The sequence below is a fragment of the Heteronotia binoei genome, chromosome 7 (assembly GCF_032191835.1).
Source record: "Heteronotia binoei isolate CCM8104 ecotype False Entrance Well chromosome 7, APGP_CSIRO_Hbin_v1, whole genome shotgun sequence".
NCBI classification, from domain to species: Eukaryota; Metazoa; Chordata; class Lepidosauria; order Squamata; family Gekkonidae; genus Heteronotia; species Heteronotia binoei.
Window position 1 is genome coordinate 69,325,130 of NC_083229.1, and position 25,788 is coordinate 69,350,917.

General features: G+C 42.2%; 1 protein-coding gene across 3 annotated transcripts in view; it reads right to left on the reverse strand.

Annotated features, from left to right (window-relative positions):
• Positions 1–17,494: 17,494 nt before the first annotated feature.
• Positions 17,495–25,788, reverse strand: part of SNTG1 (syntrophin gamma 1) — a 280,518-nt gene continuing 272,224 nt past the window's right edge. For all 3 annotated transcript variants that reach the window (XM_060243820.1, XM_060243821.1, XM_060243818.1), the window contains one exon: positions 17,495–18,926. In XM_060243820.1, the coding sequence (XP_060099803.1) occupies positions 18,756–18,926 (171 nt within the window). In that variant the 3' untranslated portion in view covers positions 17,495–18,755. The remainder of the gene's footprint in view (positions 18,927–25,788) is intronic.

Here is a 25,788-nt window from a genome sequence, read left to right on the forward strand (position 1 = left end):
CACTGGCAGAATATATTGTTGTTGTTTTTAATGGATCCAGTCCCTCCCACACATCATGTGTCAGGAACTGAAGGATACAGAGAGATCTGCAAACATATCAAACATGGAATGTTTAGCCTGGAGAGGAGGTGGCTGAGAGGTGATATGATCACTATCTTCAAGTACTTGAAGGGCTGTCATATAGAGGATGGTGTGGAATTGTTTTCTATGACCCCAGAAGGTAGGACCAGATCCAATGGGTTGAAATTAAATCAAAAGAGTTTCCGGCTCAACATTAGGAAGAACTTCCTGACGGTTAGAGTAATTCCTCAGTGGAACAGGCTTCCTCAGGAGGTGGTGGGCTCTCCTTCCTTGGAGGTTTTTAAACAAAGGCTAGATGGCCATCTGACAGCGATGGAGATCCTGTGAATTTGGGGGGAGGTATTTGTAAGTTTCCTGCATTGTGCAGGGGGTTGGACTAGATGACCCTGAAGGTCCCTTCCAACTCTATAATTCTATGATCCTATGGTGGTTTTTTTGGGGAAAGAAGTTACATGTCCATTCTACCACATGGAAATTAGCAGATTCACAGGTGCATAAAGTAGCTCAAAGAGTAGGCCCCTGATTAACAAATAAAGGCAAACTGAAACAAACCAATTTGGATCTAAAGTACTTGAGATTGTTTATGGCAAAAGCATGTGGGTAGTTTTTATCATATGTGGTGGCCATGCAAAACAATGCAGACTTATTGGGCAAAAGTACATGAACTTTTACAGAAAGTTTTAAAGATGACTGTACCCTTTAAACTGTGAGCCAAAGCCCTCTTTTCATCCTATACGGACATTGTGTTTTCTGCCTACCTGCCAGGATGCCTGGACTTTCAGTTCTTACACACATCTATACATGGGCATAGGCCAAGCTGCCAGTTTCCTGCCAGGCCTATGCGAGCTGTTTGTGCCTCAGTCATCAAGGCTATGCTCCCACAGAACAACCCCAACCCAGCAAGAAGGACTCCCAGCCTGCTATTGTGCTCAAGTCCCCGGCTCTGCAGAACAAGAGATCACGTGGCCGCCATGAGCTGTCCAGCTATATGGTTTTCAGCCCTCTTGATGGAAGCCATCGCAAAGGCTAACAGCATCTGCAATAATCTTCCTGCATCTTGGGACGCCATGAGAGCAAAGCAGGAGCCTCACGTACCAGACATGTAACCTGGACATTTTCATAAAGCAATCAAGCTTATCTCAGTATGCATCCCTCCAGCTATTCCAAGCTGAACATCACACAAAAGACTTTGCCAACCAAGATGAGTCAAAGACAAAGACCAAGCCAGACCCAGAGACCAATACCATTATGTAGGTCGGGTGTCACTTTAGATAACAATTCGACCCTATATTATCCCGTCAAATAGCGTTGTTTGATTATGCTAAGTCCATTAATCCTGTTATTTTCCAAATGTCACCATGGAGCTTCCCCTTTTCTGAGGTAACATACCACATGTCCCAGCATCATAGCCCACCTGACCCTTGTGTCACAGGTCACCTGACCTCACCCCCCTGAGGGCACATGGTAATCCTTAAAAGATCTGACCCATGGCTCCTCAGGTGCGCATCTGACAGTATTCCTACCCTGCTGTATAGATTCACCCCCAAAACCAGATCAGTTTCGGGGCCCCAATAGGAAGATACACTGGCCGTGTCTTGCTCCCTCTTCCCTTTTTCGTCGCTATTGGAGCTTCAACTGAAGACTACGATAGGTAAAGTATCACCTTGTCTGTGTTCCCCCCTCATATTACCCCTATCAATTTCCTTCTAATTCTCCTAGGTCTGTGTAGGTGTTGAATAAAATTTATTCCCTTGTATGTTTTGAGAGGAGTGAAATAATGAAATGAGCTGAAACAGGAGGAACCAAATGTAATGTCTTAGTGATTGTTAAGGTGCAAGGAGCAGAACCGGGTACAAACATTTAGTAACCATAGCACAGGGGTAGTAGCCATTGTTAAAACGCAGAAACCGAAAAGAAATAACACGGCTGAACAAGCCATGGCAACAGTAAAGATTAATAGCAATCGAGATTAATAAGCAGCAAGTACGCAGGCGTAATCAAGTAATGAATATTAACTGACACACCCCACCTCGGGGAAAGGTAAATTTAAATGCACATGCAATGTATGTAACGGGAGGGGTACATGTCAAGGAGGGGGTGAAGTAGGCGTGCCGGGTAGCCTGTACCCTCTAAGTACCTCAGCCTATGGGGAAAGGAGGAGGGACTCATCGGCCGGGAGTAAAGGATAAAATGGCATGTATGGAACTAATCAGGGAGCTTGTTGAAAAGCGACTCCCCTCTTTCTTGATATCAATAAAGTTGTATACTTCAAAGGAGACTCCCGACTGACAGCTCTTTTTCTTTGCATCTCCTGGAGGGGCCAGGGGAGGCATACAAATTGTCTCTAACATGTTTGACTGATTTTTCTAATAAAAGCCATTTATATTTTACCAAACATTCTCCTTGTCCTTTGGAGGGAAGTTCTGGAAGTCATTTCCTGTATACATAGGTTCTGGATCCCGCCGAGCCATAGTTTCCACCACTCTAATTCCTCTACCTCTCATTGAGGGCAATTTAGCTTACAAAACTTGTATTATTTTTGTTAAATATGATATCACAAATAACCAATACGAATTGTAAACATTTGGTAATACATATCGTAACTGCAGCTAGAATAATCTTTGCCAAATACTGGAAAAAGAACTGATACAGAAAATATTAGAAACAGCTGAAATGGACATATTGACAGACATTTTAAAGAATAAACCTAAACAAGAAGTGTTGGAGAGATGGACTCTTTTCTATAAATGGATAAAGAAGAAATGAAAATGGGACTTTTCCTTAGAGTTTAAAGGTGTTTAAATGTTTACCACTTATGGGTTGAAAGAGAGTGAAGATATTTATTGTTTCAAGAAGTATATTGTATGTTCTCATCCCTCCTTCCCACCTTTTTCCATTTTCCCTCCCCACCCCCCGGTTTCACTCCCAATTGTATTTATAATAACAATAAAATTCTTTGAAATGTCAACAAGATTGTTTATGGCAGAAATCTTACTACCTTGCTTTCTGGAGGCAGTGCAAGACACCTGAGCCCCTTTGAGAAACTCTCTATTGCAACCATTTAAGAATAGTGAATGATTGTGGTGGGGGGGAAGGAGAGAACAGAAATCAGCATGCCCTCCTATACATATTCAGAAGATTGGATTCAACCCTGTATAACTTCAATGTATGTGAACAATTAAGATTAAGTTATTTTGTAGTGTGCTGCAGTCATCAAAACAGTATTGGTTATGAAAGTGATGTATTAGGGTAAAAGAGGACAAACATGATATCCTTTTCCCTTAAAAGAACACCCTTTTCTACTCCAGATCTTTACTATTGTTCAGTCCACCTTAAAGAACTATTTAGGAGAAGTCAATTGGCTGTCCTAACAAATAAAATAGTTTCCTGTAGATTCCTACCCTAAAGCATGACTTTAAAGAGCTCCTCTTGCAAATTGCCAGGACCACTAAAAACCTTAGGGGATGATAGTGGGTGAAGAAAAGGCATCAGTCTTACAGCTTGATGAAGCCTCAGAGTACAGCCTCTCCCAAAGTAGGGGGTACACAAATTAAGTACAACTGGGAAGTCCAATTAAACTCAGCATAGCTTGTTTATGAGTAAATGTATTTAGGATACAGATACAAGGGTGTAAATCTGATGGTTTATAATCATGCTATGCCTGTTCAGGAGATTACTAAAACCAAACCTCAATCCTTCCCCCTTTTTTTCTTTACAATGTATACTTTTTGTACAGAACTTTCAGTATTTAAACCCAGATCAGCAACTATATGATATTGTGGAACTAGTGCACAATTCTATAATGGATGCAGTTGGGGGTCTGGTAACTCCCTACTGGCAAGATGGAAAGCTCTCCTGGACCATCGGGAGTTCTAAGATAGCTGAAGTTGGGTCCTTTGGTGGCAGAAGGCCTGTGCACAATGCAGATATGAGAGGTTTTCTGGCAATGCAGTCCCAGCAGCCTGAGTCCCCTCTTCATTCACCAGGAAGGCTCTCTGCTTGCAAGATATCAGTTTACAGGGGCCCTGAGGCCTGGCATTGCAGCTATGGGCCTCCATCCCAGTGAGTCTGTTATGTATTGAACATGTACCGCATGGCAATCTCTGCTAAGGGCGACCTATGGGTCCCTGGATGTGGCTCACCAGACGCCCCGCCCATCAAGATCTACGGTGGGAAGTTTGACTGGCCAGGATTGGTCTGGTCAGTCAAGGGGGCAGTTCCGGGTAATGTATATAAGCGGGACCCGGCCCGCGTGTTCTCTCTCTTGTAATGTGCTACTGAATAAACCATGTTGCCTTCAAACCGTCTTGGTTCTCAGTACATTACAGAGTCACTCCCCAATAGGAAATAGCACATAGGCAAGTAACATATTATTATTTTATTGTATTTACTGCTTCATTGCTTTACTTGTTTCAATTTACCATTCATTCTGTATATGGCTGGGGGAATAAAGGTCTCTCTCTTTCTCTCTCTCTCTCTCTCTCACACACACACACGCACTACTCCAAATTGGGCCTCCTGCATACCGTAAACAGATGACTCCCAAATGAGTTAATTAACCAGGAGAGACATATCTCAACTGATAGGCAAGGTGGATGCTGTGTGAATTACTGGCCCTACATGTGAATCTCTTTGGGTAACAAACTATAGTCCTATTGTAATATAAAGTTCTGACCTCATTGCGTAGCACAGAATTTTCAGTGCAGATATGATGGGATGTAGGTGCAAAAAAAAATACCATTAAGCTCTGCTTAAGCTGTTCCTACTGTACATTATAATGACCTCAAACTCTATCATTATGTATTACTTCTCTATTCTAGAACAGTGGGCCAACAGTGGTCTTCTGTAGCTCCCTTTTCTATACCTCTTATTAAAACCAATGATTATGTGGTAGTGTTGCTAACCTTCAGGTGGGACCTAGTCTAAAGATCTCTTAGAATTACAAATAATGTCCAGACTTCCTCCACTGGAGAAAATGCCTGCTTTGGAGGGTGGTGGATATTTTTGGCAATATAATTTAGGTCTGTTCCCTTCCTAAATTGTCATCCCCAAGCTCCACCCCCGAACCTCCAGGAATTTTACAATCCAGTTTTGGCAACCCTATTATATGGTAGCTATTACCAAGAAAGGCATCACAAAGCTAACATGACAGCTGTGCCAACAACAAAGTTCTTAATGCTGACAGTTTCTGATTTATACATTAAAGAGTGGTATAGGAACTACTTGCATGCAGTTGCATCCTATGCCACACCAGTAATATCTATAAAGGAAAAAAACTGTGGGTCAGGCAACTAGATTTTCATACTTCTTTAGGAATGTATAAATTGTTTCTAAAAGTTGAGCCTCACATCTATATACGATTAGCAATCTGTGTCTACAATCTGTGAATATCTAAATCTGCAGATCATAGAGGCTAAACAGATCTTTCTGTACTCCACAGGTGTACAGAAAAAATGATTTTTTTTTAAATTATGGGGTTTAAATAGTTGAAGGAGGCCAGGAGCCACTTGGAGTCCAGCAGTGGGAGCAACACAGCCTGGGGCTCCACGCTAGGCCCAGTGGCTGCACAGTGTGGGAGCTCAGTAGGGTATGCTGCCAGCAGTACCAAAGTCCCTCAGTCACACTGGGCCCTTCATAAAAGTGGCTGGGGTGAAGTCTGCAATGGTAGCATACCCTGCTGGGCTTGAAGCAATTCCAGATGAGCCAGGAAAGACTGTCCCCCAGTCACTGCAAGTTGCAGAGAACAAGAGGACACTGTCCTGGCTTGCCTGGGGCTGTTCCAGGTGAGCCACAGAGAGCAGCAGGTGGCAGTCTCTGCTAGCTCACTTGGAACTGCTCCAAGCAAGCCTCAGAAAGATGCCAGGCAGCCCAGGGCTCTGTGCTGGGCTTGGTGAGAGAGTGTGAAGGGGAGATGTTTATTTTGAATGCTTGACATCTTCTTTTAACATGAAATACAACCAGTTAAACAAATGGTGAAGTTATCACATCAGAACAGATCAAAGCTAATCCCAGATTTGGGGGATCATAAGAAGAGTGTCTGGGGAACCCCTGCCTGCCACCATGCCCACCGCTCATGCTTCCCTTCTTGCCCACCTGCCCAAGTGATCCTCCCCCAGCATCTGCCCATGCATCCTTCTCTTGCCTGCTCACTCATGGTGATGGTGCTGGGCAGTGCATGCACCTGGGAGTGTGGCTGGCAGAAAGGTACACAAGTCAGCAGAGGAGGAGCCCTGCCAATAGTCCTGAGCCTCAATGGTCAGTAACACTCATGGTACCTATTCCTCCACCCTCATACACCAACATAAGAACTGAAAAACTACCTTGCTGGAACAAGCCAAGATTCATCTCAGCTTGAACTCTCCACTAGTGCCATTGCACAGTCTTCTGAACAGCAGATCATTATTACCAGGGGTCGTTTTGTAGAAAAAAAGGTGGTGGAGCTCATCCAGGGATTGTTATGCAGCTGCACCTCCTATTCAATGGACAAGGTGGGAAAGAGGAGGTGGAACTGTCAGAAAGGTTTAGGAGCTGTGCTCCTGTGAGCTCCCACTGAATCTGAGGCCTAATCATTACCATTTGTCCTCGGTATCTGGGGGGGGGGGGGAGGGCTGGGCTTCCTCTTGGGTATCCTGCCCCCCAGGGAGAGTGTATGCGCAATACATAGCCTCTCCTTTCCCGGTGTAGTGAACGCCGCGTGGTCACTGTCCGGCTATGCCTGGCAGATGGTCACTGCAATGGCCTCTCCTGCATTACTGCATCTGTGGCAACACCTTCCCGCTGGTCCCCCCCCGTTTCTCACAGAGTTTGCCACGTCATGGTGCGACCGAATGTCCGGCGGTATAACCAGATGGGCAGGCTGGGCTCACCAACCTTGCCAGCCAAGAGAAGGAAACCATGGCAGATGACCCCAAGGTGAAAGGGTGGAGCCAGTACCGCGCACACTGTGCTTCACCTAAAAATTCCTCTGTGCAGGCCTGAAGGGCATAGCCACATCCACAACACACCAAGTCCTGCAGCGATGGGCAAGGGGTGAAATGGCAGGTGGAAGATGCCACTGGAAGCCGCAGTCCCGATCCTGCATGTAGGCGGTTCAGGGTACTGGTCGCCTGATGCTGACCCGGAGATGAAAGCATTTTTCGGCAGCACCCTGAACGACCAAGCAGCCTTATCTAGGGACAGCACTGCTTGCTCCACACGGAGAGGGGCCTAGAAAAGGTGGCCTAAACAAAGCTTGTCTCCCCCACCCCAGTTGGCTAGCCGCGGTCAACGGGCATCCTTACTTGCGGTCAAAAAATAACAACAAGAAAAGGCATGCGCCTGCCTCACAAAGTGTGCAAAGACTAAAGCTTGCATGTTGGAACATCAGAACCATGTTTGACACAGTAGACAGTGGTCGCCCTGAACAACGCTCTGCTCTAGTTGCCCACGAACTTCTCAGGTTGAATATTGACATAGCAGCTCTCAGTGAGGTCCGTTTCCCTGAGGAAGGTAGTCTTCAAGAACATGGTGCTGGCTATACCCTCTACTGGTCGGGTAAGTCAAAGGCTGAGAGCCGCCTTTCTGGCGTTGGCTTCATGGTCAGGAAGTCCATTGCCTCCAAACTCAAAAACCTGCCAACAGGTCACTCAGATCGCATCATGTCCATGTGCCTCCCACTTCAAAACAAGCAGCATGCAACACTCTTCAGTGTGTATGCCCCAACCCTTCAAGCAGATCCTGCAGAAAAGAACAAGTTCTATGCTGATCTACGCAACCTCGTACGGAAGACCCCTACAGAGGACAAGGTGATCATCCTTAGCGACTTCAATGCCAGAGTAGGTAAAGACTCGGAAGCCTGGAAAGGAGTACTTGGCAAACACGGCATTGGCAACTGCAATGATAACGGGCGCCTCCTGCTAGAATTCTGCACGGAGCATCAGCTCACCATCACCAACACTATCTTTCAGCAGAAAAACAGCCTGAAGACAACCTGGATGCACCCACGGTCCAAGCACTGGCACCTTATCGACTACATTCTGGTGTGCCAGAGAGACCTTCGAGATGTCTTACGCACCCGAGTAATGCCCAGTGCGGAATGTCATACGGATCATCGTCTTGTACGCTGCAATCTCCGTCTTCACTTTAAACCCACACCCAGGAGAGGAGGTATCCCTCGGAGGAAGCTTCAGGTTGGCAGCGTTCAGTCAGCCAACGTTAAAGCTGCCTTCCAGGCAAAACTCCAGTCAAGAATTGAGGACCCCAGTTGCCCCACAGACCCTTCTCCAGAAGCACTCTGGGAACACCTAAAAACTACCATCCTGTTGATCTCTGAAGAAGTCCTTGGGTTCTCCACAAGCAAGAACAAGGACTGGTTTGACGAGAACAATCGAGAGATCCAAGAATTACTAGCGAAAAAGAGATCTGCCTACCAAGCACATCTTGCTCAGCCCTCCTGTCCCGGGAAAAAAGCAATCTTTCACGCTGCATGTAGCAACCTCCAGAGCAAGCTTCGAGACATTCAGAACGAGTGGTGGACCAAGCTTGCAGAGAGAACCCAGCTGTATGCAGACACTGGTGATTTAAGAGGGTTCTACAAAGCCCTGAAGGCAGTATATGGCCCATCATATCAGGCTCATATCAGAGTCCCTTGCGTAGTGCAGACGGCCAAGTGCTCCTCACAGACAAGGCATCCATACTGAACTGGTGGTCGAAGTATTTTCAGGTTCTCTTCAGTGCCAACCGCGTAGTTCAAGATTCAGCAATCCACCTCACCCCACTTCAACCAGTGAAAACAGAGTTGGATGAGATCCCCACCCTAGAAGAGACTGTTAAAGCCATCAAGCAACTGAAAAGTGGCAAGGCAGCGGGAGTTGATGGAATCCCACCAGAGATCTGGAAGCATGGGGGCACAGTACTACAAAGCACACTTCACAAAGTACTTGTCACCTGCTGGGAACAAGGCAAACTACCACAGGACTTTCGCGATGCAGTCATCATCACTCTACACAAGAACAAAGGGGAAAAGTCAGACTGCTCCAACTACCGGGGGATAACCCTGCTCTCCATCGCAGGCAAAATCCTTGCCAGAATACTCCTGAACAGACTGGTGCCCATCATTGCAGAAGAACTCCTCCCAGAGACCCAGTGCGGCTTCAGAGCTAACAGGAGCACCACCGACATGGTATTTGTTCTCAGGCAGCTCCAAGAGAAATGCAGGGAACAAAACAAGGGTCTATATGTGACTTTTATCGACCTTACCAAAGCTTTCGATACCGTTAGCAGGAAAGGCCTGTGGCAAATCTTGAAACGTTTAGGATGTCCCCCAAGGTTCCTCAGCATGATCATCCAGCTACATGAAAATCAGCAAGGCCAAGTCAGACACTGCAACGACCTCTCGGAGCCCTTCCCAATAGGCAGAGGTGTAAAGCAAGGCTGTGTTCTCGCGCCAACTCTCTTTACGATCTTCTTTAGCATGATGCTTCAAAGAGCCGCAGTAGATCTAGATGATGACGATGGTGTCTACATCCGCTATCGCACTGATGGCAGCCTGTTCAACCTGAGGCGACTAAAGGCTCACTCCAAGACAATGGAAAAACTTATCCGAGAGCTACTGTTTGCTGATGATGCTGCACTCGTCTCCCACTCGGTATCAGCTCTGCAGCATATGACGTCCTGCTTTGCAGAGGCTGCCAAGCTATTCGGCCTAGAAGTTAGTCTGAAGAAGACAGAAGTTCTCCACCAGCCTGCACCCCAGGAAGATTATCACCCTCCCTGCATCACTGTGGGTGAATCAGTTTTGAAGACAGTCCAGCAGTTCAGCTACCTGGGGTGCATCATCTCCTCAGATGCCAAGATCGACAAGGAGATTGACAACAGGCTGGCAAAGGCAAACCGTGCATTTGGCCGACTGCACAAAAGAGTGTGGAGCAACAAGCATCTGAAAAAAGGCACACAGATCAATGTTTACAAAGCGGTTGTGATGACAACCCTCATCTACGGCTCCGAATCGTGGGTTTTATACTGTCATCACCTGCGACTCCTTGAGCGCTTTCATCAGCGCTGCCTTCGCACCATCCTCAACATCCACTGGAGTGACTTTGTGACCAACACTGAAGTCCTCAAGAGGGCGGAGGTTACAAGCATCAAGGCACTGCTGTTGAAGATGCAGCTGCACTGGGCAGGGCATATTTCTAGGATGGATAACCACCACCTTCCCAAGATTGCTCTGTATGGCGAACTTTCCACTGGCCATCAAAATAGAGGGGCACTAAAGAAGAGGTACAAGGACTCCTTGAAGAAATCCCTTGGCACCTGTCGCATCAACCATCACCAGTGGTCTGACCTAGCCTCAGATCGCAAAGCATGGAGGCACACCATCCACCAGGCTGTCTCTTCCTTTGAGAAAGCACGCATAGCTGGTCTTGAGGACAAAAGGAGATTGAGGAAGAATCGCACTGCTACAGCACCAACCCCAAATCAGACTTTTCCCTGCAGCCACTGTGGCCGGATCTTCCTCTCCCACATTGGTCTTGTCAGCCACCAGCGAGCCTGCAGCAGACGTGGACTACTGCACCCTTCTTAAATCTTCATTCGCGAAGTCAAGCCGAGATCTGGGATTCAGAAATCTGAAAACAAATCTTCCATTTCTGGTGTCATAATTAATAGCTATCGATAGGGCAATAAAACTATTTAACCTAGTGACCAGGGGTCATTTTGTAGAAAAATAGGTGGTGGAGCTCATTAGCATAACTCATTAGCATATGCTACCAGCCAAAAGCAACCCAATACAAGAAAAGAGAGGCCTGGGTGAGTGAGGCCTGCATAGCCCTCCCCCAGTCAAAAGGCCAGTAAGCCATTCGTTACCCAAAGTCACATAAGGAGTGTATAAAGGGTAGTACAGGCTTCTCCAGGGGTTAATGAGGGCTACTGGAGGTGTGGCAAAGCTCCTGGTGGCTGGCAGACTGCCCGCTCTCCTAGTCCAGGGATTATTATGCACCTGCACCTACTATTCAATGGACAAGGTAGGGAAGGAGGGGGGGAACCATGAGAAAGGTTCAGGAGCTGCATTCCTGTGAGCTCCTGCTGAATTTGAGGCCTGCTAGTGACCATTACTAAATTGTGTCATAGTGAATTCTTTTAAGCTTCACAGTGGCTGAAGAAGTAATTTCTTTTGCCTGTACTACAAACTTGCCCCAGCCCAGGTATATTCCTTTCCAACGAGTAGCTTCTTTATGGAGACACTCCAACAGATCCTTTTAGTCTTCATGTTGGGAAGGCACAGGGGAATTCAAGTTTTTTAGAGTTTAATAGATAGAAGACACAGTTCTGAATTAGGCTAAATAAGATTCAAATTAAATTTAGAAGGCACACATTATAAGCTGAGATTCAAAATGAAGTAGTTAAAAAAGTATTTTATTTTCTATTTTCATTTCTGCTTGATTACAAATCAAGGAAACAAAATGGAACAGAAGGAAGGGTTTTCTTTGTGATACAGTAATGAGTTTAAACAGCTGGATGAGCTGTGAGTCACAATCACAATACGAACAACCACCAAATATAATTAAAAATGAAATAAATATTTAGATAATTTTATCTTATCTCTTAAACTTCAGTATTTATAAAATATATAGTGCTTTACATTACATTTGCTCTGTCCTCTTCTCATTACAAATTAAAATTCAGTCATGAGACATTACTAATATACTGAAGCAATAAGAATAAGCCAAAGTTAGACAATTTAAATATGGGTTGGGTGGGGAAAACAATTCTCAGCTGTATTATTCTACATTAATATTGTGCATCTTCTGGAAAAATAGTCATTTTTCAACCAATATATACATATTTTACTTAGAGTTATATTTATATGATTAAACAAATGTAAAATATACCATGAAATATATAAATAAATTTGATTTTTGCTGTGTTCAGTAGTGTCTGGGGTTATTACTATCATTTAAGAAAGAAACGGAGTTGGTAGATAGTGTTTGCAACAGTTATCAGGAAGGGGCTCAAATTAAAGCCAACCACATGCCCAAAAGATCAAAGATAATTCTTGTGAATATGATTCTATTGCTCAAATTATTGTTACATGCTATGGCCAAAATGCTGTAAGGTATGTGCATGGAAACCTAACAGAATGGCTGCTCTCACTGAATGAAACCTTATTAGAATTATTCAGAGTTACGACCCCAGAAAGGAAAACACTTTTATTCGTATTGATTCTGTATACTAACATGGGCCCCAGGTCAGTGACACGAACAAGTGCATGAGTGCATGTGCAAGAGGTTTCCTCTATCCCTAGGGGTGGTTTCATTCATTTCAATGTAGATCTGTTTCCATAATGCTAAATATAGAATGCATTTATTTACTTTCTTACCTTGGACATGAATAGAGCAGCCTGAACCATGCATCACAGTACATGGTGTGATCTGAATCAAAGCACAAAGCTGAAATCCTGAACAAGGGTACTTGTGCATAACACTTATTTCTTACTGTTGTCAAAATTTGTTTTCCTCATGGAAACTAGTGCCATCTAGAATATGATTCAGGTAAGGTTTTAAACTCATGCAAGAAATATTATTTATAGTCAAGCAAGTACTCATAGCACATGCCTGGAGCTAATCATATCTTCAAGCTAATCATATCTCCTGCTGGAATAAATATTTATCTCTGTATTTGTGAGTGCTCCTGTCTGCCCTATACTCCAGTGTTGCAGAGGCCCTTGAACCAACTGAAATATGCCAAGTATAGCTAGCCCTGCTAAAAAGTAGCAAGAACAAGAGTTTTAGAAGCTCTTCTAGATGTTCCCATTCTTAGTGCTCATTCAGAGTGGCATTTAGAGACTGATAAAATATTGAAAACGGTTACTAGCTCCCAATACTGCAAAGAACAGAGCAGAGGTTTCTCACTCACTGTGTACATCCAAAGCGACTTATTTGGATAGCAGCTGAATCAAATATTTTCCTCTTCCACCCCTCCATTAAAAGGTTCAAAAGAATTCTATAGGTACTGTTTGTTTTTTACTCCTCCTGAGTTGATCAGAAAAATAATGTTCCCTATATCTTGAAACCTGCTGATTACAACTGAATGAAATGTTCAAATTAGGCTGCAATTCCCATCATCATCTATGCTAAAGAACAGGTAACTATTTGAACCACACTTGTGGATATGACATGGATTCAAAGAAAACCCTGAACCATCATAGTGAAACATACCATTGATGCAAGTGGATTTTGAGACAGAATATTTGGCATGTACATGATAAACACCATCGCAATCGCAGCAAGTTGGAATTTTTCAAACTATTATCTTGTGTGATAGCTGTTACAACATCTGTTGAAATAGGCTAGAATCCAAAGGATGCTTATCAACCTTGCTCCCTTCTCACTATGTCTTTTTTTATCCATTTGAAATGGATAGAATATCCAGAGTTTCCATATGCCATATAGAAGCTCTAGTCAAAAGGAAAAATAGGAGGAGCCCCACGCACATTTAGAGGCATTTAGGTGAGTTCCTGGAGTTCAGTGGATTCCAGTTTTGGCTTTAGTTTTATAAAGTTTTACACAGATAATTTCACCTACATAAGGCAGATCTGCAAAACAGAATTTTGCAAAAGATGCACATACTTTCTCATGTTTAAAAAAACTAGGCGTAAAATGATCATATTTTACTAAATGAAACAATTTTTTTTGTGTTGGCCATTACTCACAATAGCTGCAGCCTCTACGTCCTGGGGTATGCGCACATACAGTTTCTGTCATTATTCTCTCTATTAACACATAGTGCAAGCTAACAAATCATCCAAATGATTTTAGACAGTCTCCAAGTTCAAAACAGGATTGGTTACAGAGCATGAGCCAGGCACATTGAAAGTACACTGAGAGTTTGAATTGTATATAATTTCATACAGGTATTTTCACAGGGATTAGGGAAATTTGGAATTTAGCGTAATTTTGTACTCATCAACTGTTAATGTAAGTATCAAAGTAAGCTGAATGCCACATTAATTACACATACAAGAGAACTAGACACACAGCCATAAAAATAATCCTTATTACTAATTATCTTGAAATGGACAGACCCACAGGTCATATTTTACATACAAAAGGTCTGCACCCCCCCAGTTAAAAGGATCTCTGGTTGCAGGGCTGAGAAATGCCTCTTCAGGAAGCCTTAAAGAGCAAAGTCCAGTCAAGTAGACAATACTGGGCAAGCTATATGAGGGCTGGGATGAGGCAGATTCATGTTTGTATGGATTACTATGAACATAATTTTTTAAAAGTGACACACAGTTTGACTAAAGATGGTAAAGTTTAATAATAATAATAATCCATCCTTATTTCTTTTAGAAAGTCCAAATACAGCAGCTCTAGCATTATCCCACAGCCAAACTACTACACAGTAGCCATTATATTAGAAATCTGGCTACATCAATAATCTCCTATTAATATAAACCTTTTGTCATATTTGTTATTTTACAGCCTGTTTAAATTTCAAGAATTTTAGTTTTGCTTAGCAAAATAGAGTTTTGAACTTAATTACAGTAGGACCATCATGATTGTTAAAATGGTTGCTACTGTGGAACTTAATAACATAGGGATTACTGTAAGTTTATTGGATGTGATAACAGGTATTTTTAAGGCACATTTATAATAATTCTCATTAACAAATACTAATCTTAGTAAGCAATTTAAATCATTAGAAGGAGCAAAACATAACAAAATGCAGCCATGCTCAGAGCTTTATGTGGCCTTTTCTTATTTCAGGTAAAGCTAGTAGATAAGATTTTGATGTTGCCCTTGATTCTAATCACAATACATTTGTTTAGTGAATTTTTTTTTTTGCAGTTGGGACATTTGAATACAGGAAGGAAACTGAATTCCCAGAAGCTAGAAATCAAGATATTCAAGACATATGGACCCCCCATGCTCTCTCAGACACATTACTCCGAATTTGTAATTAAAACAACATAACATGGACTCGCACAGTAGATCTGATGTATTAACTGGCATGATGACTCATGTGTGGAAGGACCATCTGTGTGAGACAGGGGTGAATTATTATAAACTCAGCTCAAATGCCAATATAGTTTAGACCCTGTTCTCAAGCAGTTCCTCAATGCCATCATGTGTTCCTACAAGTGCTGCTGCTTCTTTTCCCTTCCCACTTCTCTCATGGTCTAGAGGTATCACTGGAGTCTCACTCTCAGAGACTTCTGTAAGATAATGCCTTCCTACATATGAAACTCTGAACATGAAATGTAGCAGATTCTTTGTACTGGGATGCCTCCAGTGAATATTAAATGTAAATATGTGTGGGAGAGGAGAGGAATGTGGAATAACCTGCATTCCTGTCGCTGTTGCCTCAGCAACCAGGTCCCTTGGGTGGAGGCTGGTCAGCACCTTGAGAGGGGAGATTTTGTGTGAACCATATTGTACTCCCGATACCAGAGTGTAACAAAGTCCCAGCTTTGGAAATTAGCTATTTCCTGATTTTTTAAAAAACAAATAACTTGTTTTAAAGTATCCCATTCAGAATAAGGACAAGGAGTTAGCCTATAATTCACTGTATTTTGTCTCTGAATTTTAAAGTATTCCAGATACAGTAGGATTCAAAAGAGTGAGTCTGTTAGTGTGGACGGTCATGCCTTAGCAATATCCTTCATGTTGGACAAACAAGAGCTCTTGGGTGAATCATGCATTTATTGCATGCCTGATGTCCTTAAATGTGTGATCTGCAGATAGGCAGAGACTGACTGGCTCAGAAAGCCACCATTCATGAGATACAAAGGGTACCCAGGGCTTTTTTTTTTTTTTTTGCAGGAATGCACAGGAACACAGTTCTGGCTGGCTTGGCATCAGGGGTGTGTGGTCTAATATGCAAATGAGTTCTTGCTGGGCCTTTTCTACAAAAAAGCCCTCTATGAAACAATGGTGACAACAGGGGTGTGGTCTAATATGCCAATGAGTTCCTGCTGGGCTTTTTCTACCAAAAAAAGCCCTGGGGGGACTTAACATGTTACTATAGGCTCAAAGGTATGAAGTAGGGCAAAATTTTGTTTTACTTAAATGGCAACACTCTTAACTCTGGTAATTTTAAAAAGCGTGATTGTTTCAAAAGCAATTAACAATGTGCAACCAGTATACAAGTAAACCATCAAATCAAACTAATTCCAAAATTGGTTGGATCTTGTATATCCACCTACTAACAACAGCATTTTCTGCTAAGTCAAGGAACAAGAGCCAGTTACTAGAAATAATGGAACAATTAATGCATAAATATATCGCAGACATTCCTAAATGTTAGATAGGGATGCCAACTTCCTAGTGGGACCTAGGCATCCCCCAGAATTACAGCTCATCTTCAGACTACAGATATTAGTTTCTCTGGAGAAAATGATGCTTTGGTGGATGGAGTTTATGGCATTGTATCCCACTGAGGTCCCTGCTCTCCCCAGGCTCCACCTCCAAATCTCCAGGAGTTTTCTAGCCTGGATCTGGCAACCCTACATCCCCATCCCACCACTGGCCAGGGGGGGGGGGACCTGGCAACCCTAACTATCACTGTCTTGCGATATAATTTATACGTTGTACATCAGGTGAATATTTTGAGTTACAGGCTTCTATTTATAGCATTGATCCATGCCAGATATTAATTATATTTGAACATTTGGCTGATAAATGTCTTACGCTACAAAAGTGTCATTAGGTATGTGCATGGACTCATACAAATGCAATGAAGCTTTTACAGTTCTTTCCTAAGCAATTCTCTAAGAAAGCATCTTGTGATGCATTATAGGGATGACAGGTTTTTAGAAGTCAAAGGTTTGCAACTTTAAAGCCATGATTCTCAAGTAACTACCTGTGGTATACTTCAACTAGCTCAATCACAAATTTTGAGGAAAATGAAAAGTTCTATTGCATGGATGGATCTCTCTGTGAACTTTTATGCTTCAAGGCCAAACAAGCAGAATCTAAAGGGTTGAGCACATTAAATAGCATTGATTAATATTGAGCCTAGGAACAGTTAACTGTATAATAGATTGTGCCAATTCTATCTAGGACAAAACAAAACTTATTTATGAAGCTACTTCATAATGGCTATTTGAAACCTCTTCAGTTTATGTGCATTGCCTATATAATAGAAAGCAAAACATACTGCTTGTTGATTGTACATTCATCTCAAACCAATTTAAATATCTATGGTCTTGCCTTATGTGTTCATTGTTATATAAACATTGCATGACAGGAATTCTTTCATAACAATTGTATGGTTTCCAAGTTTTACTGCAGAAAATTAGAAGGGGGGAAATTGTTCAATTTAATAAAAAATCTTTATTTTTGTAAGGTTATTTTTAGCAGCTCTGAATTAAATAATGGAAAAACTAAATATGAGTTCCATTCCTTGGTTTCCAGTTGGAGATACGAAAATCCGCTTTAAAACTGAAGCCTTGTGCGACTTTTATTGTGTCTGTAACAAAATAAAATACTTGGGAATTGATAACAGCCTGGTAGATTAAGACACTTCTGTATAAAAATGACCAACAAGAAATAATTAAACAGGTTTCACATTGGCTTGTAATTTATCCATAAATGAAATCACACTGACTGAAACAGATTTCAAAAACACCCCCCACAAATATCTAGAAATACATTTTTTTCTGATATAAGGCCATGATCCTCAAGTCGCTAATTCTGTATAGTTGCACTATCTTAATGGGACAATTCCAAACTCACAAATAGCAGATATAATTGTGTACCTGTGGCCATACTTTACCACTTTAGTTTGCAGGTTGGAACTCTGATGTTAGAAATTTGTCACATACACACAGATCTACACACACAGAAAACTAACATGTCAAGGAGAAAGTCATGCTATAACTATTCTCCACAACATCTCATTTTCTAAATGCAAGGCAATTTTTGCATGACACCTTGTGAGCTGCAACTGCCATATGAAATTAATTCAGTCCTCTAAAGTTGAACAAATGTTTGTGAGAACCAGGCTAAAACATTACAGTGGCTTAAGTATTATAGTATTTGAGCTGATGGCTTAATTATGCTTATATGTCCTTAGAAAAACTGTTGTACTAATTTATGGCTATATTTTTATAATTATTATTACAATTATGGGGGAAAGCAAAATAAGGAATGATGTGAAAAGGACACAGATAGGAATTTGCAACAGCATTTAAGGTGCTTTCTTTGCTAAGTAAATATAGCAGCATCTTTTCACTTCTTTGTTGAGCCTTTGCTTGCAATGATGTCACCTATAGCCTAACAAGAGGACATTTGTTTCGATCCAGAGCTCATTGTGTTATCATATAAAACACTGGTAAACAAGAAAATGACAGTTCCTTGTGTACTACTATAGAGACTTGAAATTTGTACTAAATACTTAAGTGCATTGTTGGATCATTTGTTTTTTGTTCCTTCTGTTTCCAATGTCATTCAAGCACAATCAGACTGTACTTAAAACATCTTTGTCCACTTCAGGTATTTCCTCTTGGACTGTGTTCCAGTGCCTTGCAAAATTAGGATTTAGTTAATGACCCCATGCGACCCACATACTGCTGAATACTGCCACTCAGTTGAAATAGATCTCACTCTTGCTGTTCTTCAAAGGACTAGGCCAATGAATATTTATACATAATGTTATATATTCTTGGAAAGTGGCAAGTGCAGAAATGGGTGATATCAAGTTGTATACTTCAGTTTGTTAGCGCCAGAAGATGTAGCAACAGCAGCTGTAGCCGCAGATGCTGTGGCTTGACTGCCGACATAAAGTGGGTCCAAACATGCTACTTTGGCAGCAAAGAATGAATGAATACAATGCAGGACTGCAAACAGATTGGAGAATTCCAATTCCTGAAAGGGAAAGGAAAGAGATTAAATGTAAGAAGAAATCCATCCATTCATCCATCCATCCATCCATCCATCCATCCATCCATCCATCCATCCAAGCACATTTTCCAATGCCATGCTGCAGTGACAAACTGGAAGAATCTTAATCATATCATATAAGAGCTCTGTTGTTGTTTTACAGCAGAGCACCAAACCATTGGTTGATCTGTGATAAAACGCTTGCTTTGAATAACACAGTACAATTATAAGTGGAATGGTAACTATTTTATATTAGAACTAGGAGTAAGGCCCGTTGTGAAGAAAAAAATGCAATGGGCTCTAGAAAGAGGCTCTGGGCAAGTGCCTGCCACCCTTGCTGTCTTCCCACCCACCCAAGTTAAGGCACTGACTCCCCCGCCACACACACACATCTCAAGGGGATCTGATCTCTGCCATCTAGAGAGCAATTGTAAATCTGAGTGAACTCCAGTGGTTCCCCAGGAGGAAATGGCATTGTACCTGTCTGAGGTTTTATCCCTCCTCAAACTCCACCCTTTCCAGGCCCCACTCCATAAATCTCCAGGGATTTCCTAACCTGGAGCTGGCAACCCATCTCCTTCCCTTTATCTGCCCCTCTGACTTCAGCTTTCCATCGCCTTCCCCCTCCCTGCAGCCTCTACATGGGAAAATGACAGTCTTTCTTCACAGTGGTGGGGGTGGGGAGACCAAAGCAGTTTACATCATTCTCCTCTCCCCGTGTGATCTAAACAACAACTCTGTGAGCCAGGGCTGGAAGTCTGTGACTGTTCTGAAATTACCCAGTCAGCTTCCACAGCAACCTGGGACTGGCAGACCCTGCTCTGATGCCCTAACTCTATGCTCTCCTCAAACTCCACCACAGAATCTCCAGGAATTTCCCACCAACCTGGAAAGTACCACTAAAGGCCTTTGGGTTACTGGCTCCCCAGCCTTGCTGTCTTCCCACCCACCCAAGTGAAGGCATTAATTTCTCCCCCACACACACACCTCAAGGGGAGGTGATCTCTGCCATCTGGAATTTCCTAACATGGAGTTGGCAACCCTGCAGCCTCTACATGGGATATGGACAGTCTTTCTTCACAGTGTGTGTGTGGGGACCAAGCACCTGGAGGTTGGCAACAGTGGTTCCTTGGGAGTAAATGGCTGGTAGTATCAAGCAGCTGACACTGTGGAGAAAGCCATTGCAAGCCTCCCTTTCACTTCCTCTGTTTATCTGATGGTGTTGGTGGCCCCTCCCTGCTGTCAATGAACATTCCTTGAAGAGATGTAACTGCTACTTTTTGTGTGGATTAAAGGGAGGAAGGTAGACAGACAGAATGAAATAAAAAGACTGAAAGACAAAGAGAAAGAATGAGAGAAAGAACAGAAGGGAAAAGTAGAAAAAAGAGGGGGACAAAGGAGTTGAAAGAAAGAAAAATGAGAAAAAGGAAGATAGATAGGGCTCTGAGGAGTGGAAGTAGTGATCAGTAAGCCCCCAGTAGAGAACTGTTTCCCTCAGAGGTCAGTGGCTTTCTGATGGTGTTCTTGCCTGATGGGGCTGGTGGTGAGTGGGGGAGTGCAGAATCAGCCAATGGCATGGCAGAGACAGATTGCAAGCCAATCCTGTAAGAACGTGGGGGAGGCTGCAGCTGGTGGGTGACAGAGAGGCTACCCAATGGTAGTGGAAAGTGGTGACAGATTGTCAGCCAATAGTTGGTGCAGTACAGTCCTGGTAACTGCAATGAATCAGGATGCCAGAATTTGCCACCATGACTTCGGTTTTATGACTAAAGGATGCAGTTTCTAGCATTGTTACAAAACTCAGTCATGGGATGGTATAAAAAACTAATAAAGGTAGGGAAATAAAAATCCCCAATACTATGTTCATTGGTTTGAGATTTTCATAGATCACATGCCAAGATGAAATGGTAGCTCAAGGGTTTTTAAACCACATTTCAGGGTTTCATTTTGAGGACAACAAAAGGACCACATACCCATGAGATGTAATTTAGATTGTGCCTGGCTCAACATAGTTTTCTGCAAATCATTACTTTGAGACCACATACTTTAAAAATAGCAGTGATTGTCATGCTTACTACATATTGCTAGGATTACTTTGGTGATAAGATGGTTTGATTAAAATTAAAGGGAATTTAAAAATAAAATAAAATAATGGTTGATTAAACCCCTTGAACACCCCCCTCCCTTTGGTATCACTTCTGAGTTTATTTTGTAATTTACCACATTTGTATATTTCCTCTAAAGAGGTCAGACTAGCTCACAAAAGGGATAGCTCCCTTTATAGGTAAGTTAGACAGCCAAAGTGACTCAATAAGCTACATAGCCAAGCAAGAATTCGAAGCCAAACCTCTTAGATCTACACCATAGTCAATATTTGCTAGACCAATGCCTTGCTTCGGAGAAATCTTTTTTAGGTTTCTTCAGATTGATTTCTGAACCCTACTGCTACCCATTCATTAGCACACATTCACCACTCATATTAGTTAATATATGCTATTTCATAATTTTAATCTAATATCTGTTCACTAGTGATAACACTACTACCAGCATGTATCCTACCACTCCACTCAGCAAAGTCTGAAGGTTTCCAGTTTTCCTCCAACCTAACAGAAGAACCACACAAGTTGGAAGAAGGCTTGAAACTTGCTATCTGGGATGACAAGCCACCAATAGTATCATTTGCTAGTAATCTTTGCAACACCCCTGCATGTTTTGACAATATTACTATATTCTCACATTGCAGATGAGTGACCAAAGCCACAAACTTCCAGTTTACCAATGAACGACTTATGGCTGAAGTATGATCTTAACTGGGAACTCACACATCATACTTTGAGCCACTATACTTCATTAGGTCTACACAGTAATAAACACACAGGTAGCATTTTTCATTGCAATTTAAAAGAAAGGAAAAGTTTTCATGTGCTAGTTATATTAACCTTTCTCCTTCTATTTTGTGTAATGTATTTCATCCACTGATTTGAATGAATAAAGAGAAGATTGGTGAGCTACTGACTTTCATTTAGAAGATAATAAATAAATGTAATGGGAAGTACATGTAGGCCTCACTAAAAGGGAATGGAGATTTGACAGTAATTCTCCTCTCACCAGCCACCAATTCTGGTTGTTACAACATTTGTGAACCTGAGAACAAAACAGTAACACTATTTTTACTAACTACAGAAGCTGTGAATAGAGTGTGAATTTAAATTACTGAAGGAGGATATGAAATGGCTGAGAAGCTAAATTAATTTTTTGCCTCTGTCTTTACTTTGGAAGATGAGAAGTGTTTGCCTGCTCCGGAACCACTTCTATTGGAAGGGATGTTGAAAGACCTGAGCCAGACTGAGGTGACAAGAGAGGAGGTCCTACAACTGATGGATGAATTAAAAACTAATAAGTCACCAGGTCCGGATGGCATACATCCAAGAGTTCTGAAAGACCTCAAAGTTGAACTTGTGGATCTCCTGACAAAAATATGTAATCTTTCATTGAAATCTGCCTCCGATCCTGAGGACTGGAAGGTAGCAAATGTCACCCCCATCTTTAAAAAGGGTTCCAGAGGAGATCCGGGTAACTACAGGCCAGTCAGTCTGACTTCAATACCGGGAAAGTTGGTAGAAACCATTATCAAGGACAGAATGAGTAGGCACATTGATGAACACGAGTTATTGAGGAAGACTCAACATGGGTTCTGTAAGGGAAGATCTTGCCTCACTAACCTGTTACATTTCTCTGAGGGGGTGAACAAACATGTGGACAAAGGAGACCTGATAGATATTGTTTACCTTGACTTCCAGAAAGCTTTTGATAAAGTTCCTCATCAAAGGCTCCTTTGTAAGCTCGAGAGTCATGGAGTAAAAGGACAGGTCCTCTTGTGGATCAAAAACTGGCTAATTAATAGGAAGCAGAGAGTGAGTATAAATGGGCTGTCTTCGCAGTGGAGGACGGTAAGCAGTGGAGTGCCGCAGGGCTCAGTACTGGGTCCCATGCTCTTTAACTTGTTCATAAATGATTTGGAGTTGAGAGTAAGCAGTGAAGTGGCCAAGTTTGCGGATGACACTAAATTGTTCAGGGTGGTAAGAACCAGAGAAGATTGTGAGGAACTCCAAAGGGATCTGTTGAGGCTGGGTGAGTGGGCATCAACGTGGCAGATGAGGTTCAATGTGGCCAAGTGCAAAGTAATGCACATTGGGGCCAAGAATCCCAGCTGCAAATACAAGTTGATGGGGTGTGAACTGGCAGAGACTGACCAAGAGAGAGATCTTGGGGTCGTGGTAGATAACTCACTGAAAATTTCAAGACAGTGTGTGATTGCAATAAAAAAGGCCAATGCCATGCTGGGTATTATTAGGAAGGGAATTGAAAAGAAATCAGCCAGTATCATAATGCCCCTGTATAAATCGATGGTGTGGTCTCATTTGGAATACTGTGTGCAATTCTGGTCACCACACCTTAAAAAGGATATTATAGCATTGGAGAAAGTGCAGAAAAGGGCAACTAGAATGATTAAAGGGTTGGAACACTTTCCCTATGAAGAAAGGTTAAAACGCTTGGGGCTCTTTAGCTTGGAGAAACGTCGACTGCGGGGTGACATGATAGAGGTTTACAAGATTATGCATGGGATGGAGAAGGCAGAGAAAGAAATACTTTTCTCCCTTTCTCACAATACAAGAACTCGTGGGCATTCAATAAAATTGCTGAGCAGTCGGGTTAGAACGGATAAAAGGAGGTACTTCTTCACCCAAAGGGTGATTAACATGTGGAATTCACTGCCACAGGAGGTGGCGGCGGCTACAAGCATAGCCAGCTTCAAGAGGGGGTTAGATAAAAATATGGAGCAGAGGTCCATCAGTGGCTATTAGCCACAGTGTGTGTATATATATATATATATATATGTGTGTGTGTGTGTGTGTATAAATTTTTGGCCACTGTGTGATACAGAGTGTTGGACTGGATGGGCCATTGGCCTGATCCAACATGGCTTCTCTTATGTTCTTAAATTAAGTGTTCACTGGGACATTTTCTGAATGGAGTTTCAAAGTAGCCAAACACCATACAAAATCTTTTGAGCTTTCAAAAACAAGGATATAGAAAACATTTCTAGTGTCATTTAAAAAATATAAAAGCTGCATTGGCCTAGGAGAAGGAGGGTGGCTGCTGCTCAGGAGATTGGGGTAGGGAAACCTGCCACATAGAAGCCCCATTGCTGCTGCACTTTATCAGCAGTCACACCAGCAATGAAGAAACCAGACAAGCCCCTCTCCATGTGAAAACCACCTCAGTCTGCATTACATGCTCCTTCCTTCCTTCCTTCCTTCCTTCCTTCCTTCCTTCCTTCCTTCCTTCCTTCCTTCCTTCCTTCCTTCCTTCCTTCCTTCCTTCCTTCCTTCCATAGTAAAAAAATCCAACATTCTGGAGCAGCAGCCTAAATTTCCTGTGAGAGCACAGACCCTCGCAGGTGGCCAATAGTGAGGCCTCTATAGCCTGCTGGGGAGGGATAATAGCGGGCAGCATGCCAGTGGGGCAACTCTGTACAAAGGTGGAGGTGCCCATAGAAAGGAAGAGAAAAAAACAGAAGCAACCTCTTTCCCTGTCCATTCCAAGGCTCATCAAGCCACCTCTGTAGAGAAACGGTACAACCAGGGCCCAGTCAGGGGGACACCCCCCTCCAGTAACCAGTCACTGTATGACCCTCTCAGTTTTATACCTAACAGCATAAGGACAAAGCTCAATCTATATTCAGTTTTTCAACACACTCACTGACATATCTTGGACACACTACCTTCATGGGTAAAGTTGCTTTGTTCTCTCTACCAATAGAGAGAAGTAGAATTAGCTAAGGTACAGCACCTAATGGAAATCTAAATTTCAAGAAGGTTTTGTGCTAAACATAAACTAGCCTCCTATTATTGTCGTAATTTATATCCTTGGTAATCTAGCCTTACAGGAATGAAGCACTGTGTGTTTTCTTGGCTTGTTTTCCATACTGTAGAAAAAATATATATATTGTGCTGAAAATCTCTGTATAGTGGTTATAGTGAGTAACTCAATACTCACTCTGAATGACATTTAATAAACTGTTTTCTGCATCCATTATGAACTGATCTACAGAATAATTCATTCAAGAAATCAATCACAAGGTTTGTTGAACAAATGGACCATTAAACATATATTTGTATATTTGCAATTTAACTATCAGCCTGTAATTCACAAGGAAGCAAATGATTTCTTTAGTAAGTTTTGTGTTAACTACCAGTACCAATAACAGTATTAATATGGGTTTCATAATATATTTCAAAATTGAATCAAAGTTTTATATCCTATACATCTGATTGATGTGACAAATGTACACAAAATAGATTTAAAATCAAGCATATCTCCTGAGTTGGGATCTTCCCCATTCTGAATGCATCTTAACAGATAAAAATTACTAGATGCTACCTGACATACCCAGATTCATGAGTCAAGTAGCACCTTTAAGACTAACAAACTTTTATTCAGAATGTAACCTGGATCTATACCTAGATTCATGTTACAGCTACTAGCAGATAAAATATTATATGACTGGCTGAATATCAATACAGTTCTGTAGCTCAACATAATAGATACAGTATGTACAAAGCAGCCTGATCAGAATCTGTTCTAACAGAAAATGTAGAATGCTCTGGCTTGCATCTCAAATGGTTTTATGAGGGGACAGAGTTGCACACACAGATTCTTATCCAGATGTGACACATGAAATAGTCTCAGCTCAAAATTACAACCACTGTATTCCTTGTGAAGAAATTTGTGAATTATCTTCACTAGCGAAAGTCGATATATCTGATCTTAGCGATTCTCAAGT